This window comes from Salmo trutta, chromosome 28 (genome assembly GCF_901001165.1).
Source record: "Salmo trutta chromosome 28, fSalTru1.1, whole genome shotgun sequence".
NCBI classification, from domain to species: domain Eukaryota; kingdom Metazoa; phylum Chordata; class Actinopteri; order Salmoniformes; family Salmonidae; genus Salmo; species Salmo trutta.
This window is the reverse complement of record NC_042984.1, coordinates 22,653,582-22,674,447: the sequence shown is the minus strand read 5'-3', so window position 1 is coordinate 22,674,447 and position 20,866 is coordinate 22,653,582. Positions and strand designations below refer to the sequence as shown.

General features: G+C 39.6%; 1 protein-coding gene across 1 annotated transcript; it reads left to right on the top strand.

Moving 5' to 3' along the window:
- Window positions 1-3,798: 3,798 nt before the first annotated feature.
- Window positions 3,799-10,531, top strand: LOC115165821 (complement receptor type 2). The gene is made up of 10 exons (XM_029719229.1): window positions 3,799-3,935; window positions 4,323-4,523; window positions 4,879-4,975; window positions 5,321-5,394; window positions 5,847-6,089; window positions 6,221-6,406; window positions 6,673-6,769; window positions 6,894-6,967; window positions 10,030-10,209; window positions 10,452-10,531. Exons 1-10 carry the CDS (start codon window positions 3,878-3,880, stop codon window positions 10,460-10,462), a joined length of 1,221 nt encoding a protein of 406 aa, XP_029575089.1. The 5' UTR covers window positions 3,799-3,877; the 3' UTR covers window positions 10,463-10,531.
- Window positions 10,532-20,866: the final 10,335 nt, after the last annotated feature.

The following is a 20,866-nucleotide window of genomic DNA, read 5'->3' as shown; positions in this document are numbered from 1 at the left end:
CATGGCCATGTTATGAAACACCCATTTCTTTGCATTATCGATGCATCCATTGCACGTCCTCAGCTAAAATGGCAACATGATTTAAGGGGGCAAATATTTTTTAGACAGCACTACTGTAGTTACAGTTAATATGCCATGCCATTAACATTTTTTGAATATTTATTCTTAAATTTGCTATACTGACATTTGAGAAAGCACAGCGTAAGCGAAGATGGGTACTTTCATACTTACAGTTCACTGATTGTGTCCAACCATGTGTATCTTGTTTATTACTGCTAAATTGATAATGTTAAATTCAATGCTGCTCTAAAGTGCTTCTGTGCCGGTGTTTAGCAACATTACTTTCGTGGCTCTTACAAGACAATGTTATTATAGAAGTAGGCAGAAGTCAGTAGCCTGTAAGTCTACAACATACTGAATGATATAATGGCATGGTGCTGTAAGATATTTTTAGATCACTAGAATTATCTGATGTAAGTGTAATTTATTGAAGATATGATGTTGTACTCTGTCAGAACGTCTTGCTCGTGGAAGTTTGACTCGACTTGGTTCTCTGGTACATAATGTGGCCAGATTTATTGAGCTCATTGGGAGGTGTCATCCTGTTTAGATGTTTCCACTACAACTCCCTGTCTCTCTCTAAAGCCAGGGCAAGCCTCTGGGAGTGGCTTCCTGGGAATAATAACCTAGATGACTCAATCTTCTTATATTTGACCTACAGTAGCTGTGAAAGAGGACTAATACAAGAAGTGTCTCAAAGACGTAAAGGGAAGGTGGCAGCAGGGGATTGGGGGTGTTGAAATGTTTCCAGACTGTTGTGTCATAGGGGAAATGGGTTGATTCATTGTTATACTACCATCTGAAACTTCAGAGTCTGTAGCATAAACTTACTGAAGCATACAGTACATTCTCACAGGAAGTATTTATTTGGTTCAATCAGCAGGGGTGCCTCCTTTGACTATATTACTTTTTAACATTTCTGTTATTGGAAACAGTAACGTCCTTGTCACGCATTACCGCTTTCACAGCCTTGTTTGTGTATCGGTGGGCATCTTTCGCAAGACTGCATTGTACTACACTCGAGGCAACCATTTACCTAAACCAACAACACTTTAAGGTGTGGAGACATTGTAATGAAACGTTATGAGTCATATATAAACTTGTATTACTGTATTTGTAAATTAGGACAATTCTGAACTGTAGTTGGAATTGAAATAATAAATTGTTGGGTTTTCTGATGTTGTGTAGGGAACTTAAATGGTGCTTTCTATAAATGTGTCACTCATTCCATGAAGGGCCGAGTGTCTGTGGGTTTTTGCTGCTTCCTTGTACTTGATTGATGAATTAAGGTCACTAATTAGTAAGTAACGCCCCTCACCTGGTTCTCTAGGTCTTAATTGAAAGGAAAAAACAAGTCAGCAGACACTAGGCCCTCCATAGAATTAGTTTGACACCCCTGCTATAAACCAATGACAGACTGAGAACCAAAATAAATCAGTACTCCACCTATAGACATCTTGTCCTTGGATCAGTGGTTCATCAATAATCAAATGTTGATAACAAATGCACTGAACAAAAATATAAACGCAACATGCAACAAAGTATTTACTGAGTTACAGTTCATATAAGGAAATCAGTCAATTAAAATAAATTATTTAGGCCATAATCTATGGATTTCACATGACTGGGAATACAGATATGGATCTGTTGGTCACAGATACCTTTAAAAAAAAGGTAGGGGCCTAGATCAGAAAACCAGTCAGTATCTGGCCACCATTTGCCTCATGCAGCGCGACATCTCCTTCGCATAGAGTTGATCAGGCTGTTGATTGTGGCCTGTGGAATGTTGTCCCACTCTTTAATGGCTGTGTGAAGTTGCTGGATATTGGCAGGAACTGGAACACGCTGTTGTACACGTTGATCCAGAGTATCCCAAACATGCTCAATGGGTGACATGTCTGGTGAGTATGCAGGCCATGGAAGAACTGGCACACTTTCAGCTTCCAGGAATTGTGTACAGCTCCTTGCGACATGGGGCTGTGCATTACCATGCTGAAAGATGAGGTGATGACAGTGGATGAATGGCACGACAATGGGCCTCAGGATCTGGTCATGGTATCTCTGTGCATTCAAATTGCCATAGATAAAATGCCATTGTGTTCGTTGTCTGTAGCTTATGCCTGCCCATACCATAACCTCACCGCCACCATGGGGCACTCTGTTCACAACATTGACATCAGAAAACCGCTCACCCACAGTACACAATGCCATCTATCTTGTACAGTTGAAACCAGAATTAATCTGAAGAGCATACTTTTCCAGCGTGCCAGTGGCCATCGAAGGTGAGCATTTGCCCACAAGTCGTTCACAACGCCGAATTGCAGTCGGGTCAAGACACCGGTGAGGACGATGAGCTTCCCTGAGATGATTTCTGACAGTTGTGCAGAAATTCTTCAGTTATGCAAACACACAGTTTCATCAGCTGTCCGGGTGGCTGGTCTCAAACCATCCCAGGTGAAGAAGCCAGCTGTGGAGGTCTTGGGCTGGCATGGTTCCACGTGGTCTTGGGGTGTGAGGCCAGTTGGACATACTGCCAAATTCTCAAAAATGACGTTGGAGGCAGCTTATGGTAGAGAAATTAGCAATCAATTCTCTGGCAACAACTATGGTGGACATTCCTGCTGTCAGCATGCCAGTTGCATGCTCCCTCAAAACTTGAAACATCTTTGGCATTGTGGCCTTTTTTATTGTTCCCAGTACAAGGTGCACCTGTGTAAAGATCATGCTGTTTAATCAGTTTCTTGATATGCCACACCTGTCAGGTGGATGGATTATTTTGGCAAAGGAGAAATGCTCACTATGTAAATGTTTGTAAACACATTCTTGCACAACGTTTGAGAGAAGTAAGCTTTTTGTGCGTATGGAACATTTCTGGGATATTTTATTTCAGCTCATGAAACATGGGACCAACACTTTACGTGTTGCATTTATATTTTTGTTCAGTTTTGTACAAATACAATTGGGGACAGTAAACAAGTTGACAAGCTAGACTTTTATTAGTCATGTTTTGATAATAAGAAGTTTGGTGGGAACTGGATTTGGTGGGAACTGGATTGGGTGGAAACTGCATGTTTAACTACCATCATAGGAAACATATTTTGTCTGGCCAAAGCATGTACAAAACAGAGGGTGTGGTAAACCAGTGCTCCCACTACAAGTTCAGTGGCATGATCTTGCCTCACTGCATTTTGTGTGCAGAAGTAAGAATTGTATAATCTTACTAAAATGGGAGTGTTGCTCTCTGTGGACCTGCTCTGCAACATGAATACAGGCTAGAGCAGAAATGTGGGTGAAATTGGAGGATCAGGAGTGGAGGGGAAGTCAGTGAAGAGAAAGAAGAGGCAGACAATGCTAGTGTAAACAAATCATGTTCTGTCAAGTTTTTCTTTTTTTTTAATCTTGTGTCTATGTATTTGACCATTAGATTTGTCCCCAAAGTGAAATTGGCCAGAGAGCTTTCCACTCTTGACAGATGTGTGCAGCTAGAATTTCAGGAGGAAATTTGATATGTAAAACATATCACCTTTGACTCACTCCTATTTTGGAGTGCATCTTAGTCCACTTATCATACATGATGTACAAATATCAGTGGGAAAACACAGGTTGTAGGCTAGGCCATGCAAAACGAACACGCCCCTTGTGAGTAAAGCCATTGTAGCTGACGTAAATAAACATCTGAATAGAAATAAGCCTACTTGCATGTCTACTCCGCCCTCCAACTATAAAATACAGCCTACTCTAGATAGTATTTCATTGAGCACGATAACATTTCAACGGGTAGGCCTACAGATCCAAATGCACATAAAACGTGGATGAAATGATGAATCTGGGGTATAAAATCATGTTCTTTTTATCAATTGCCATACATCCCTCAGGTAAGATTATTATATTTGTAAACATAACATTGCACAGACCACTGTAACACCGACAATGTAATTTGTAGAATTTTTACATATTCATCGGATTAATGCAGTGATTGAAATTGCCACTGTTGCTGAGTACTACAAAGCAGGATCAATGAGTTAACCAGCTAGCTTTCCTAAATATGTTGAAATAACTTAGTATTTTGGGGGTGAAAGATAAGCTTGGAATGGACATGGTGTAATTGTCTCAACAACCAAAAACACATTGAAGATTATTTCTTAATGAACCAGAAAGTCAATAGTTATTTCTGTTTTTTTTTTTTTTTTTTTATCAACGTTGGCTAACTCTTGATTGATTCTGCTTTACCTCTCTGGTGTGGCTCATTTGTTTGTAAACAGCTGAGGTTCCATCGACATGTGGTACGCCGCCGTCCTTTCCACACATGGAAGTCAGGGACAAATACCTGAGACAGAAAAACATATTCAGCAAAGGAGATAAAGTCCTGTACAGATGTGCTGAGGGCTACACTCAGTACAGTGGCATTCGCTCTATCATGTGTGAAGCTGGAAAATGGACAAGGTTATCCATGAAGTGTGAAAGTAAGTAATAGGCTACAGATAAGCATTTAGCTCAGTATATTGTTGTTGTGCATAACACTGGTTCAATGGATGTCATGTCACCATATCATTATGGTTATGATAAGTGTCTCTGTCTGAGTCTGATGTAATGCGTGGGATGAGATTGTTGTGGCAAGGAGCTATCATTTGACACTACTCTGGTGGTTGCAAAGAGAGAGAATTTGGGAAGTTGAATGTATATTCTCTTCAGTCGTTGAGGGCTGCAGCGTCGCCATCTTAACACTTCTCTGTATGAGTCTTTATGTTGAGTTTGGCACATCCACCCTGGATTCGTTCCCTGACTGCTCTGCTGTTTTCTAATGTGTCCTCTCCTTAGAGAAAATGTGTGGATCTGCTGGGGAGTTGTTCAATGGACACTATGATTACACGGGGGCTTCGTTCAGGGACAAGGCATATGCAGTGTGCAATGAGGGGTAAGTAACCAACTGGACAAAAACTGACTCAATCAATGTTTTCCACATCATTTAACCCCAAAAAATCAATGTGATGACATTGAATCAACGTGGAAAACTGATTGGATTTGCAAAAAGTCATCAAGAAGGGCATTTAATTATTTTTTTCACCTACATTTTTAACTAAATGACAGTGACATTTTTTTTTGTTTTCTCGTTGAATTCACATTAGTTGAAAACTCAACCAAATGTTATAAAAACTAGACATTGAACTGATGTCCGTGCCCAGTGGGAAGTGTCTTGAATGTAATGAAATAGGCCTGTAGCCTGAGATTTGTTGTTATCCTCTCTGTGATATTGGAACAGGTTTACACTGAAGGGGATGGAATACAGAATGTGTAAGGAGTCTGGCTGGAGTGGAGAGATTCCCACTTGTGAAGGTGTGCAACATTAAATGACCAATCTTACAGTAATATGCAGCAATAAGATCTATCCCTTTCTAAGTAGGATACATAATACACCTCCTAATCAATGTAGTAGGCCCTGCTGTATGAAATAGCAGACTGGCATGACCCTGTACTTGTCTAAGAGATTGTGGGCACGACACACCAAGATACTCCTGTTGAGACTTGACGATGTTGGCCTTGGACATTCAGTCCGTAGTTGTCCCATCATCACAAAGGCATGATAATATCACATAAACAAACGTTTCTTTAGGCTACTACAGCATGGCTAATGTCCTATCTACTGTACTGCAACACTTTTTACCAAAGTATGAGCTCATTGTCTCCACGGAGGCATCTCCAAAATGAGCCACATTAACAATTATGTCATTATTGATGCAATAATGAATGAAACAAAACCACTAACATTTTGAATGTCCTCATTCTAGAGGGAGGTGAACCACAAGTGGTTCCAGCAGAAGTGATCTGCTCTGATCCTTCTGTGGCCAACGGTGTGAAGCTGAGTGAGGCTGACTCAGTGTACAGGGTCGGAGACTCGGTGACCTTCACCTGCTCTGAGGGTTTCTTCCTGACTGGAGCCCAGCAGATTACCTGTGGACCAGATGGGCAGTGGCAGCCCCAGCTCCCACTCTGTCAGGCCTCTGATATAACTCAAAGCTCCAAGCCTGATGGTAAACATAACAACTTCCAAGATCTGTCTCTTTGATCATTGAAATATTATAATACACGTTATGATGCATTGGTATTATACTAGATGTACTTTCTATCTATTGTCAAAATGGTCCATCTCCCTTTCCTTTAGGCAGATGTAGAGTGCCACCGTACCTCCCCAACGCACACCTTTCTGACCGCTACATAACACAGACAGACTTTGGTCCTGGTGAACGGGTCCGTTACAGATGTGCCTTGGGATACGTGAGAGCAAGAGGCGCTTACTATAGTACCTGTGTCAGTGGGAAGTGGACGCCAGTAACTCTGAGATGTGAACGTAAGAACCCATAAGGAGAACTATTAATGATGTTCAGAATATATTAAATGTACATGCACAGTATATAGTACATAAAGAACATTCAACAAAATGCAGCTGCTCTGTCTCATTTGCAGCGTGTTCAGGAGGTTGCACTTCTCTTGTTTAACCATTAGGTGGCAGCAGATCCATAGCTAGTCTATATTATATCACTCTGGGGGAGGTTTGTGTATTTTGTTCTTTTGTATTTTGTTCTTTCCCAAAAAATTCTTGTTTCTTGTCTAAAGGCAAATCATGTGGATCTGCTGGAGAAATCTCTCATGGTGATTTCATTTATACTGGTGTAAAGTTTGGGGATACAGCTACAGGGGTTTGTAATGAGGGGTAAGTATTCTGTTAGTATGTCTATTTTCTCTCGAGGCTACCTAACCCTCATAATTGTTACAGTGTACAAATAAAATGATGAATTGCCAGATTAAATCACTTTTGGTGCCCATTTTTTAACCAGGTATCAACTGGTTGGACGGGGTGTAAGAAATTGCATGACTGATGGCTGGGATGGGCGTGTTCCGGTCTGTGAAGGTAGGCTGTCACATACATTTTTTAGATAGGCTACTGGGCGATTTCCCACCAGCGGGAGCGGGAAATATTTTTGGTATCTCAGATTGTCCTGCCAATTCTCACATAGCAACTTCATTGGCAGGAAGAATGCTTAACATGTTTTTTTACTTTTGTATCACAAAGTAATTTTGAGAAAATCATGATGAAAGTGGACATTTTAGGCCCTTTATAGAGCTATACATGCCTCCTGTAAGACCCTATGATCTGTGAACCGTACATGATACAGACATCTTGGTGTCATTATACTCCTTATAGTCTGCTCTAAAATATGGAGTATTTCTACATTCTGAAATACACATTCTCACATTCATTTATTCAACATTGAAAATATTAATATCTCAAAACTACTCTTTTTGATTTTGTTCATTTTAAGACATATTGTTTGTAACAATATATACTGTACAAGTATATACATACAATTTCCAGAGTGGGCTCTCTGCTAATTCTGAAGGTATTATACATTTTATAAGCACCATCAACACAGTGAATGGGAAATTCCCTCTGCTGGGGACTTGCTGAATGTACAATCCTAAAGGAGGGCTGTGATTGGTTAATAACCTATTATATCAATTTCTATGTATAAAATGGGTCACGTCATTAATCTTACATCTAGACGTTCCGCTAGCGGAACACCTGCTCCAATATCCAATGATGGGCGTGGCGCGAATTACAAATTCCTCAAAAATCCAAAAACTTCAATTTTTCAAACATATGACTATTTTACACCATTTTAAAGACAAGACTCTCCTTTATCTAACCACACTGTCCGATTTCAAAAAGGCTTTACAGCGAAAGCAAAACATTAGATTATGTCAGCAGAGTACCCAGCCAAAATAATCAGACACCCATTTTTCAAGCTAGCATATAATGTCACAAAAAACAAAACCACAGCTAAATGCAGCACTAACCTTTGATCTTCATCAGATGACACTCCTAGGACATTATGTTATACAATACATGCATGTTTTGTTCAATCAAGTTCATATTTATATCAAAAAACAGCTTTTTACGTTAGCATGTGACGTTCAGAACTAGCATTCCCACCGAACACTTCTGGTGAATTTACTAAATTACTCACGATAAACGTTCACAAAAAAATAACAATTATTTGAAGAATTATAGATACAGAACTCCTTTATGCAATCGCGGTGTCCGATTTTAAAATAGCTTTTCGGTGAAAGCACATTTTGCAATATTCTGAGTAGATAGCCCGGCCATCATGGCTAGCTATTTTGACACCCACCAAGTTTGGTACTCACCAAACTCAGATTTACTATAAGAAAAATTGGATTATCTTTGCTGTTCTTCGTCAGAATGCACTCCCAGGACTTCTACTTCAATAACAAATGTTGGTTTGGTTCCAAATAATCCATAGTTATATCCAAATAGCGGCGTTTTGTTTGTGCGTTCAAGACACTATCCGAAGGGTAAAGAAGGGTGACGCGCCCGGCGCGTTTCGTGACAAAAAAATTCAAAATATTCCATTACCGTACTTCGAAGCATGTCAAACGCTGTTTAAAATCAATTTTTATGCGATTTTTCTCGTAAAAAAGCGATAATATTCCGACCGGGAAACCCTGTTTTCGTTCAAAGACGAAAAAATAAAAACATGGAGTCATCTCGTGCACGCGCCCCCAGTCTCATTGTTCTCAGATCGACCACTATCCAAATGCGCTACTGTTTTTCAGCCATGGCCTGCAAAGTCATCATTCAACTTTCTGGCGCCTTCTGAGAGCCTATGGGAGCGTTAGAAAATGTCACGTTACAGCAGAGATCCCCTGTTTTGGATAGAGATGATCAAGAAGGCCAAGAAATAGTCAGAGAGGGCGCTTCCTGTTTGGAATCTTCTCAGGTTTTGGCCTGCCAAATGAGTTCTGTTATACTCACAGACACCATTCAAACAGTTTTAGAAACTTTGGAGTGTTTTCTATCTAAAAATCAATTTTTATCCTATTTTTCTCATAAAATAGCGATAAAATTCCAACCGGGCAACATTGTATTCATTCAAAGGCTGAAAGAAAAAAATGGAGTAGTCTCGTGGCCGCGCATCTCCAGTGTCACTGTCCCCAGGCTGACCGCTCACAAATTCTGCTGCTGTTCTTCGCCCAGAGACAGCAGACACCCCATTCCACTTTCTGGCGGCTTTAGAGAGCCAATGGAAGCCTTAGAAAATGTCACGTTACAGCACAGATGCTGTATTTTCGATAGAGATGCAACAGAAGGACAACAAATTGTCAGACAGGGCACTTCCTGTATGGAATCTTCTCAGGTTTTGGCCTGCCATATGAGTTCTGTTATACTCACAGACACCATTCAAACAGTTTTAGAAACTTTAGTGTTTTCTATCCAAATCTACTAATTATATGCATATTCTAGTTTCTGGGCAGGAGTAATAATCAGATTAAATCGGGTACGTTTTTTATCCGGCCGTGAAAATACTGCCCCCTATCCATAACAAGTTAAAAGTACCAGAGAGACCATTCTAGAAATGTGACATGTTTGAAGAGTATATTGTTACAAACAATATGTCTACAAATAAGCAAAATGTTGAATAAATGAATGTGAGAATGTGTATTTCAGAATGTAGAAATACTCCATATTTTAGAGCAGACTATAAGGAGTATAATGACACCAAGATGTCTGTATCATGTACGGTTCACAGATCATAGGGTCTTACAGGAGGCATGTATAGCTCTATAAAGGGCCTAAAATGTCCACTTTCATTATGATTTTCTCAAAAATGGTTTGTGACACAAATGGAAAAAGCTTTTCAAGCATCCTTCCTCCCAATGAAGTTTCTATGTGAGATTTGCCAGAACAGTCTGAGATGCCAAAAATATTTTCTGCTCTCGCTGGCGTGGAACCGAATCGCCCTATTGCACCACACGGTATCACACCCGGGTCATAGGTAAATTGCTTTAGGTATCATTGTTTTAGTTTATAGCATCCCTGAACTTCCAATACTGTCACCATAATATTTTCAAAATTGTTGTAATGTAATCATGTAAATGTGTGTCTTTCAGCTGTGCAGTGTGCTGAACTTCCTACGGTGGTAAATGGAGAGACAAATGGCTATTTGGAACCACCTTACTTTTACAGCACTGTGATTGGCTATCGATGTCGCGTAGGGAAACTGGTTGGCGCGAAAGAGATCTACTGTACCAAAGATGGGACATGGAGTGATCCACCTCCAGAGTGCAAAGGTTCCAAATCCTTTTCAAGTCTATAGCTTCTCCAGCTGCACTATTTTGCAATGTTTTTTAGCAAACTAGGAACATCCCTTAGGTGTTGAGAACTTGTCCCCGAGAGTAATGTTAGGGAACAAACCACTCATCCCCTTTAAAAACAATAGAATGAAAACATATGTTGTCATTTATATGCTCAATGGACAAGAGGAGCAAGAATGTCTCTTACGTTTGGTGACTCTGACATTTGTCTGTGATAGGGGAATGGTGATGGATTGACCAGGCACCATCACATGTGGCCTGGAAGGGAAATGGACTCCTGCCCGTCCCACATGTAAATGTGAGTAATTCTGAATGTTCTATTCCCTGACAATATAACACTTTGTAGGCTTGGCTGATACATAACTGGAGTAAAATTGTATTAAAAAAAAATCTTGTTTTACAGAACAGAAGAAATGAAAGTCAGATACAATTGATCATTATCCTGAATGGCACCAACTCAACAACTTTACCATAATAACTTTTACCATAATAATTCAACTCAATCCATTTTATCTAGTGGTGTAAAGTACTTAAGTAAAAATACTTTAAAGTTCTCCGTAAGTTGTTTTTGGGGTATCTGTACTTTACTATTTATATTTTTTACAACTTTTACTTCACTCCATTCCTAAAGAAAATTATGTACTTTTTTTACTTCATACATTTTCCCTGACACTCAAAGTACTAACTACATTTAGAATTCTTAGCAGGACAGGAAAATGGTCTAAATCACAACCTTTTCACTAAACACATGCTTTGTTTGTAAATGGTGTCTGAGTGTTGGAGTGTGTCCCTGGCTATCCATAAATAAATAAAAATAAATAAATAAAATGGGGCCGTCTGCTTTGCTTAATATAAGGAATTTGAAATGATTTATACTTGTTCTTATATTTTAGCAATTATATGTACTTTTAATACTTAAGTATATTTAAAACCAAATACTTTTAGACTTTTACTCAAGTAGTATTTTACTGGGTGACTTTCACTTTTACTTGAGTCATTTTCTATGAAGGTATCTGTACTTTTACTCAAGTGTGACAATTGGGTACTTTTTCCACCACTGATTGTACCTTAGGGCATTTCCATGTAAAAGGACCAATGAGTACAAAGTTCATAGGAGCATGTCAAATGAAAGCTAAGAGTCTATTATTATTGTTTGCATTGTGACATATGGTGTCTGAGTGTTGGTGTGTGTCTCAGTTGGTAGAGCATGGTGTTTGCAACGCCAGCATGGTGTGTGCAACGCCAGGGTTGTGGGTTCGATTCCCACGGGGGGCCAGTACAAAAAAAATGCATGAAATTAAATGAAATGTATGCATTCACTACTGTAAGTCGCTCTGGATAAGAGCGTCTGCTAAATGACTATAATGTATAATAATGTAACATATATATATATATATATATATATATATATACAGCCATTTTCCATGTTAAAAATGTGGAATAAGCAAAGGCTTTGATTTCTGGTCAAATATATGGTAAAAAAGAAGAAACCCGCACACTGCTCGTGATAGTATCACTGCTCTTTAATGAGCTTTACGTATCAGACCCAAGGCCTTCGTCAGAGCTCGTGATAGTATCACTGCTCTTTAATGAGCTTTACGTATCAGACCCAAGGCCTTCGTCAGAGCTCGTGATAGTATCACTGCTCTTTAATGAGCTTTACGTATCAGACCCAAGGCCTTCGTCAGAGCTCGTGATAGTGTCACTGCTCTTTAATGAGCTTTACGTATCAGACCCAAGGCCTTCGTCAGAGCTCGTGATAGTGTCACTGCTCTTTAATGAGCTTTACGTATCAGACCCAAGGCCTTCGTCAGAGCTCGTGATAGTGTCACTGCTCTTTAATGAGCTTTACGTATCAGACTCAAGGCCTTCGTCAGAGCTTTTGTGAGCAAATAATTAGCATCCTTATGTAGACATAGCTCCATCCACATCCGTTTTCTAAGAAGAGGCTACTCTCCACAATGTGACAATGAAACTCTTGATTTGGCATTGGGGAAAACACGAGATGAACTGCCACAAAAAGGATCCGCTAGAGCTAAAGAACAGTCTGTAATGTTCACCAGCACATATACTTTGAACTCGCGCAAAGTGGGAGATGCTGTCAAGAAACACTGGCATGTTTTATCATTGGACCCAGCTTTGACAGCTGAATTTAAGAATCTACCACTTATTGTATATAGGAGAGGTCGCAATTTACGCGATAAATTGGTCCATGCCAACAGCCAGCCACAAAAGAAAATGAGCCAGGCTATTTTACGCCCTCTTCCAAATGGTAGCTATAAATGCAGAGGTTGCTCACAGTGTAACAACATGATGAAGTGTGAATATATCTGCCACCCACATACAGGAAAACGGTTCCAAATGAATGACAGTATTACGTGCTCTACCACCCATGTTATCTACATGATTAAATGTCCATGTGGGCTGTGTTATGTAGGTAAAACCTCTCGTTCTCTCAAACAGAGAATTAGTGAACATACAAGTTCAATCAGGAGAAACAACAGGGATTATCCAATCACAGTACATTTTAATGACCGAAAACATGACATTTCTACCTTTTAGATTTTGTGGTGTAGAGAAAGTTAAGATATCAGGCAGGGGAGTTGATATAAATAATACTCTGAGCAAAAGAGAATGTTTTGGGATTTTCACCCTCCAGACATTCTTTCCTAAAGGTCTTAATGATGAAATGCCTATGTATGTGATGTTGTAAATGTGAACATTAATTTTCTATTTTTTTTATTTTATTTTATTTCACCTTTATTTAACCAGGTAGGCCAGTTGAGAACAAGTTCTCATTTACAACTGCGACCTGACCAAGATAAAGCAAAGCAGTGCGACACAAACAACAACACAGAGTTACTCATGGAATAAACAAGCGTACAGTCAATAACACAATAGAAAAAAAGAAAGTCTATATACAGTGTGTGCAAATGACGTGAGGAGGTCGGCAATAAATAGGCCATAGTAGCGGAATAATTACGATTTAGCAGATTAACACTGGAGTGATAAATGAGCAGATGACGATGTGCAAGTAGAGATACTGGTTTGCAAAAGAGCAGAAAAGTAAATAAAAATAATATGGGGATGAGGTAGGTAGATTGGGTGGGCTATTTACAGATGGACTATGTACAGCTGCAGCGATCGGTTAGCTGCTCAGATAGCTGATGTTTAAAGTTAGTGAGGAAAATATAAGTCTCCAGCTTCAGAGATTTTTACAATTCGTTCCAGTCACTGGCAGCAGAGAACTGGAATGAAAGGCGGCCAAAGGGGGTGTTGGCTTTGGGGATGAGCAGTGAGATATACCTGCTGGAGCGCGTGCTACGGGTGGGTGTTGTTATCGTGACCAGTGAGCTGAGATAAGGCGGAGCTTTACCTAGCATAGACTTATAGATGACCTGGAGCCAGTGGGTCTGGCGATGAATATGTAGCGAGGGCCAGCTGACTAGATCATACAGGTCGCAGTGGTGGGTGCTATAAGGGGCTTTGGTAACAAAACGGATGGCACTGTGATAGACTGCATCCAGTTTGCTGAGTAGAGTATTGGAAGCTATTTTATAGATGAAATCGCCGAAGTCGAGGATCGGTAGGATAGTCAGTTTTACTAGGGTAAGTTTGGCGACGTGAGTGAAGGAGGCTTTGTTGCGAAATAGGAAGCCGATTCTAGATTTGATTTTGGATTGGAGATGTTTAATATGAGTCTGGAAGGAGAGTTTACAGTCTAACCAGACACCTAGGTATTTGTAGTTGTCCACATATTCTAGGTCAGAACCGTCCAGAGTAGTGATGCTAGTCGGACTGGCGGGTGCGGGCAGCGACCGGTTGAAAAGCATGCATTTGGTTTAACTAGCGTTTAAGAGCAGTTGGAGGCCACGGAAGGAGTGTTGTATGGCATTGAAGCTCGTTTGGAGGTTAGTTAACACATGAATGAATGCCCTCATTTCAAATGACTCTGACGTTTTTCTTGCGTTGTACCCAATGATTTATGGAAACTTGCTTGGTGGTTCGATGGCCTCATTGTAGTTTTACGGACGTGTTTAATACGTTTTATGTACACTATTAGAATATTTATACAATTCACATTGTTATATTTGGTAACACTTACTTATTTTCCCTCGACTCCAAACCCATTCGAAGCATGGTACGAATGTGGGTGGAGCTAGGTCTAAATAAGGGTGCAAAAAAACAAATTTTACTCACAAAAGCTCTGACGAGGCCTTGAGTCTGATACGTAAAGCTTATTAAAGAGCAGTGATACTATCACGAGCAGTGTGCGGGTTTCTTCTTTTTTCTCATCTTATTCAACTGTTTCTATGAACCTGCAACAAAGACAGCTCAGATGTGCGAGTGCCATTTGAATTTTGGTCCAATATATGGAAAAGGGGTCTTAGACAACATCTACCAGAAAAAGTCTTAAAAGTTATTTGAAATACATCAAACACATTAATATTGAACTAAAGACCCCTGCTAACTAATATAAACACATATTTAGTTTTGGGGAAATTATTTTGTTGAGGAGGGAGGATAATAAAAGTTAAAAGAAGTAACAAGTAAAGGTAAACTTACCAATTAGTTATAGTGTTTTAAAATATGTTTTATTGCCACATACACCGGATAAGTGCAATGAAATGGGTTGTTTTACAGGGTCAGCCATAGTATCGGGATGGCCGTGGAGCAAATTAGGGGTAAGTCCTTTGCTCAAGGGCACATCGACAGATTTTACACCTTGTCGGCTTGGGTATTCAAACCAGCGACCTTTCAGTTACAGGCCAAATGCTCTAACCACTAGGCTAACTACCGCCCTTCAGGATACATCACCATGAAGAGAATGATATTCATATCCATAGTTATGCATTTCTGTAGCTGACATCCAATTCTTTCTGCAGACATCTTTGAATCTTAATTCGGAGTAGATATTTAGATTTTGGAAAATGTGGTCACATAAAAAACTGAGGGAGATTTTGGCGTAATTCTGTATCCAAACTTTGCCTCTGCACAGTTCTTCCAGTAAATGTTTTTCTGTGAAATTTGTTGTGTAAATTGTTCAATGTACTCCTTGTGCATAGAGTTGTATGGTTTGTTTAAACTTTTTCTGTCTTCTGCAAGGCGTGGTATAAAATATTGTATCAAACGATAACACACGTGAATTTGAAACTTTTTTTTTCTCCAATTGCTGCTTCAAGTTTGTATCTGTGGAATTTGGCTCATGTTCCCTGAGGTGGGGCAGCTTTGAGGTGCATGTTGCTTCAGGAATGAATGAGTGAGAACGTGCCAAACTGACAGTACGCAGTCTGTCTCTGTACCAATGAGAGCCCAGCCTAAGGCACTTCCTCCCTTCACTGTTCAGGCCTAGAGCAGGAGGACCAGGTATAGGGGTAATCTGCGGTTGCTAAATAATTGTTTTACTTATAAATTAATGATATGTACCCATTGATTCTTGAAGAATATAACTTATAAATGCCTTATGAGCATACTTCAACTGTTGTACCCCATCATAACCCAAAATATAAGCTTGTTTTACTCCATGTTTGTAAACAAAGCAAATGTAAACAAACACTATATAGCCTCAAAACATGGTTAAACTACACATGTTATATCATGGATGGTCAGTCCTTGCATCCAGAGCTCTGTCTATTCATGTAAGAGTGGTTACATTTCTCCAACCCCATCCCTCAGCTTTTTACTGAAACAGTGTTATTATACACGTTATTGCTTCAACTGCTGATTGCTTCTTTAAAGGGAATCATTGATGAGCAAATGCAGAAATAAGAGTGCTTTGTGCTTCTCTGTGACATGATTATTATGTTTTATTTAACCTTTATTTAACTAGGCAAGTCAGTTAAGAATAAATTCTTATATACAATGACAGCCTACCCCGGCCAAACCCGGACGACGCTAGGCCAATTTTGCCCTATGGGACTCCCAATCACGGCCGAATGTGAGACAGCCTTGATGATGGTGACATGATGATAAAAATATACTATTTAGAACAAACATGCATCTCTGACATGTAGAATAAGGAATCCCATCAGCTCTATTATTGGTATTTCTATCGGCAACGCTAATAAAGAACGTTTTCATACTGAACATGGCCAGAAACAGGTGGACAACCTTCAGAGCTTGTGTGAGCACCATGCTGCCACTAGAGGGCAGTCCAGCTTTGTGCTGGATGGTTTCTGCTGAATAGGTGTGTAGGCAACCGTCTGTAAACCTATGCAGACTAGTCTGTCCTCACAGCAGATGTATATGCAGACTGGAACAGTGAGAGACTATAGAGGGGTGCGGTAATTGCACAGTATTGATTGAGGCTGTAACGTCATGTGCTGATATAAGACAACGTACTGTTTACAGACCACTTTATGAAGGACTGCTGGTGTTGCCCTTATTTGCATGTGCACAGCTACACAGGCCTTCTTTCAGCTTTACCACTTCACTCACTTAACAGCTGTTGCATTTAACTGCCTGTTGTAATCATAATGTCCCGACAAACATTGATCTGAAATCATTTCAGGCAGGCAGAACAAACAGGCAGGCAGAACAAACAGGCAGGCAGAACAAACAGACTTGAAAACAAATTGATGGGCTTTACCGTCATCCTCTTTCATAACCCCTTGTTAGATGTTCATAATGACCTAATTGCTTCAGAGTGTTTCAAACAGGATTATGCTGCATATGGTGCGGATTTAATGAGGATTTATTTATGTATTTTCTATTGTTGCCGAGAAATGAGGTGATGTGAGCACAGTTATCCAAAAACAAAAGCTACGGGAGGATAAACAGTCTGCAACGTTGCTCTCTCATAGGAAAGAATGCTCCCTGTTACTGTCAAGATTATGTTTATATAATGCCATTATAGTTATATTTATATAATGCCATTATAGTTATATTTATATAATGCCATTATAGTTATATTTATATAATGCCATTATAATTATATTTATATAATTCCATCAGAATTATGTTTATATAATTCCAACAGAATTATATTTATATAATGCCATTGTAATTAAATTTATATAATACCATTAGAATTATATTTATATAATACCATTAGAATTATATTTATATAATGCCATTAGAATAATATTTATATAATGCCATTAGAATAATATTTATATAATGCCATTAGAATTATATTTTTATAATACCATTAGAATTATATTTTTATAGTACCATTAGAATTCTCCGTCTGTAGGCTGCGAGAGGGAAATAATTACTTTTAACAGCTTTCTCTTTGGCGATTACACAGAACAATAAATGAGTAGTGAATGAATGTGTTTAATGTGTTTCATATTCCATACCATTTATCATAAGCCATTAAGTAATTAATTTTGTACAAAATGTTGGTAATTTGTACCTCACTAATAAGAGGAATTGCCTCCACTTAAATGAACAGCATGCCTCCAGGTAACAGTATAAACGTTGAACTGTTGAATTGTGTTTTATTTTGCCTTGTATCAATTTTAACCTGCTTCCACTGGAGGTTTAAAATCAAGTCTTAAGGCTGAGTAACAAAAAACAATTTGTTTTTCAGCCTCGAAAAGTGAAACCTTGGCTGACCCTGCCCACCTGAAAAAATACTACAGTATATTGTAGAATTCTATAATGAACTGTAGTATAAGCTACTGTAGAATACTACAGTAAATACTACAGTATAATCCGGAAGAAAAAAAAACTGTAGTCAATACTACAGTAAAGTCCGCAAAAACCCTACACTTTTTTAACTATTGTAAATACTACAGTATATAATTTGCATATACCCTGCCCCTTCCCCTCCCCATGTTGCAATTTGTCCCACCCCTAAGTGAGAAACCTACAAGCCAAGTATAGTCCATATTGCGTTCCCTACAAGTCATAGAAAAGAGCAGAAGTGCTGAACTATCTGTTCAGATCCCAATCCTACCTACAGGTTATGGAAATGTTCTATTTCTATTTCTCCATGTCAAAGATAGTACAACAAAAACACTACAGTAAATACAGTAATGTCTGCAAAAACACTACAGTAAATACTGCAGTATACTATCAATCAAATGTATTTATAAAGCCATTCTTACATCAGCTCATGTCACAAAGTGCTGTACAGAAACCCAGCCTAAAACCCCAAACAGCAAGCAATGCAAGTGTAGAAGCACGGTGGCTAGGAAAAACTCTCTAGAAACTCCCTACATTCTGCAAAAACAGCACATTAATTACTATAGAATATTAGACAGTTATTTTACTACAGTATTTATACTATAGTTAACTGTAAATACGACAGTATACTACAGTGAATACTATAGTATATATACCATAGTATCCTATTATCATGACACAAGGCGAGACCCAGATGCAGACACAGGAGGCAGATGGTTGGAGTCTTACAATGTTTATTCATCCAAAAGGGGTAGGCAAGAGAATGGTCATGGACAGGCAAAAGGTCAAAACCAGATCAGAGTCCAGGGGGTACAGAGTGGCAGACAGGCTCGTGGTCAAGGCAGGCAGGAAGGTCAGGCAGGCAGGTACAGAGTCCAGAAACAGGCAAGGGTCAAAACCGGGAGGACTAGAAAAAGGAGAATAGCAAAAAGCAGGAGAATGGGAAAACAGCTGGTTGACTTGAAAACATACAAGACGAACTGGCACAGAGAGACAGGAAACACAGGGATAAATACACTGGGGAAAATAAGCGACACCTGGAGGCGGTGGAGACAATCACAGGAACAGTGAAACAAATCAGGGTGTGACACCTATAGTATTTCTTCATATGGGAGTGACCCAGAGAGCTCAGAGTGGTGTGGTTGTTTTAATCTCTTTCAGAGGAATCATTTATTTTCTCCAGAGTAAAAAATGGTGTTAGGACTGATCTTGACCTGTGCCACTTAGTCTGAATATTTTATATGAAAACTTTTACTCAACAAAGCATCTCTGCATTTGTGTTTTCTCTTGTCGGTTTGCTTGTCAAGGTTAAGTTCTAGGGATCAGACAGAGAGGAGTGAATGAACGCCTTAGAGATGTATTTTCAAATAACGTATTTCTTCAAAAGGAGCAAAGTTTCATGTCATTCTACTGTGAGCGTGCTTTTCTACTTGGTTAAGATACAAACCTAGCAGAAATCTATGGCCCTCATCTACTGTAGGCCTTGTTAAATGCTGACTGGGATAAAGGCATACTCATTGTGCCGTATAGCTAGACACTGAGGTCATGGTACTTCCCCATAATCCCTGGTCGCTCTTGGGGCAGGCGTTCGTCATCTGACTGTAGCTGTATTGGAGATTGGCAGGTCTCATCCTGTGACTGTAGCTGTGTTGGAGATTGGCAGGTCTCATCCTGTGACTGTAGCTGTGTTGGAGATTGGCAGGTCTCATCCTGTGACTGTAGCTGTGTTAGAGATTGGCAGGTCTCATCCTGTGACTGTAGCTGTGTGGAAGGTCTGCCTCAGGCTGGATCTTAGTTGATCATAGGGGGATTCGTGAAGATTCTTTGCAGTCTGTACAGTAAAGCCACGACTGAGTATGCAGCTCTTACCCAGCCTATTTAGCTCATTCAAATAGGTCACCACCAAAACAGGTGGGAAATAATCACCCATAGCCTTGGAGCAGTTTTGATGTTCCTACTAATGCAAAGGTTCCAAATCATCTAACCCTCAATCGATTCTAAATGTACCTCCCCCATCTGATCCCCTGTGGATCTGGCACGGTCAATGCCCAAATACCCTGCTGTGTTGCTTGGAGGGAGAAGATGGGGAATGAGTAATGTACCATCTTGGTCCTGTGTGGCTCAATTGCTTGAGTATGGCGTTTGCAACGTCAGTGTTGTAGGAAAATGTAAGCAAGCATTACTGTAAATTTAAGCAAGCACTACTGCATGTAAAATGGTATGGTAGAGTGAGTCCCATTGCTGAAGTATATGATGCCATTTGGTTACATAATGGGGCTGTGTGCTTATCTAATAGGAGAAGCCTGTATTGCAGCCTGCAGCTGTATTTTCCCAGTCTCTTTCTTTACCCTACAGGCATACTCTTTCCTTTTCCTCCAGATTCACAGTGTAACTGAAGTCCTTTCATGACGACTAGGGTCATAAATTAAACATTACCTGGGCTTCTCTTATGCATCTGTTCAAGTAAAAATAGGTATGTTTGTGTGTAGAGTGATGCCCATGCACACCCCTCTACCATTAATGAAGTAAGTGTTACTGCTGTACCCATATGAAAACCTATGCATCACTTACAGCTCCCAGGCTCAGGCCCCCCTGCCACTGTGGCCTGACTTTCTCTGGCTCCCCAGTGATTCTCAGCTCATTTGGTTATACAGGGCTCACAATTACCTGGAGATTTGGGGTTTGGGATATGGATATTTACATATTTCTTCTGACAGATGTTATTATAATTACACGGGCCAGGCTGCCAGACTTCACAATTTGGATCTGAATGGTCATTACTATGAATCCTTTCAAATTATGTATGTTACAAGCCAAGAGGGATATCTTTTAAAGGGCATTTTTATACTTTGTCTGATTATTCCTGGTTATAAAAACAACTCTAGGGAAACCATTAAGATTCACGACATGAAGGTTCACAATAGAGGAGTACCATCCATGTCGATTTTTTTTCTTCAAAATTAGATGCACGTCCATAAAATTGTATATGATCAGGCTGCAT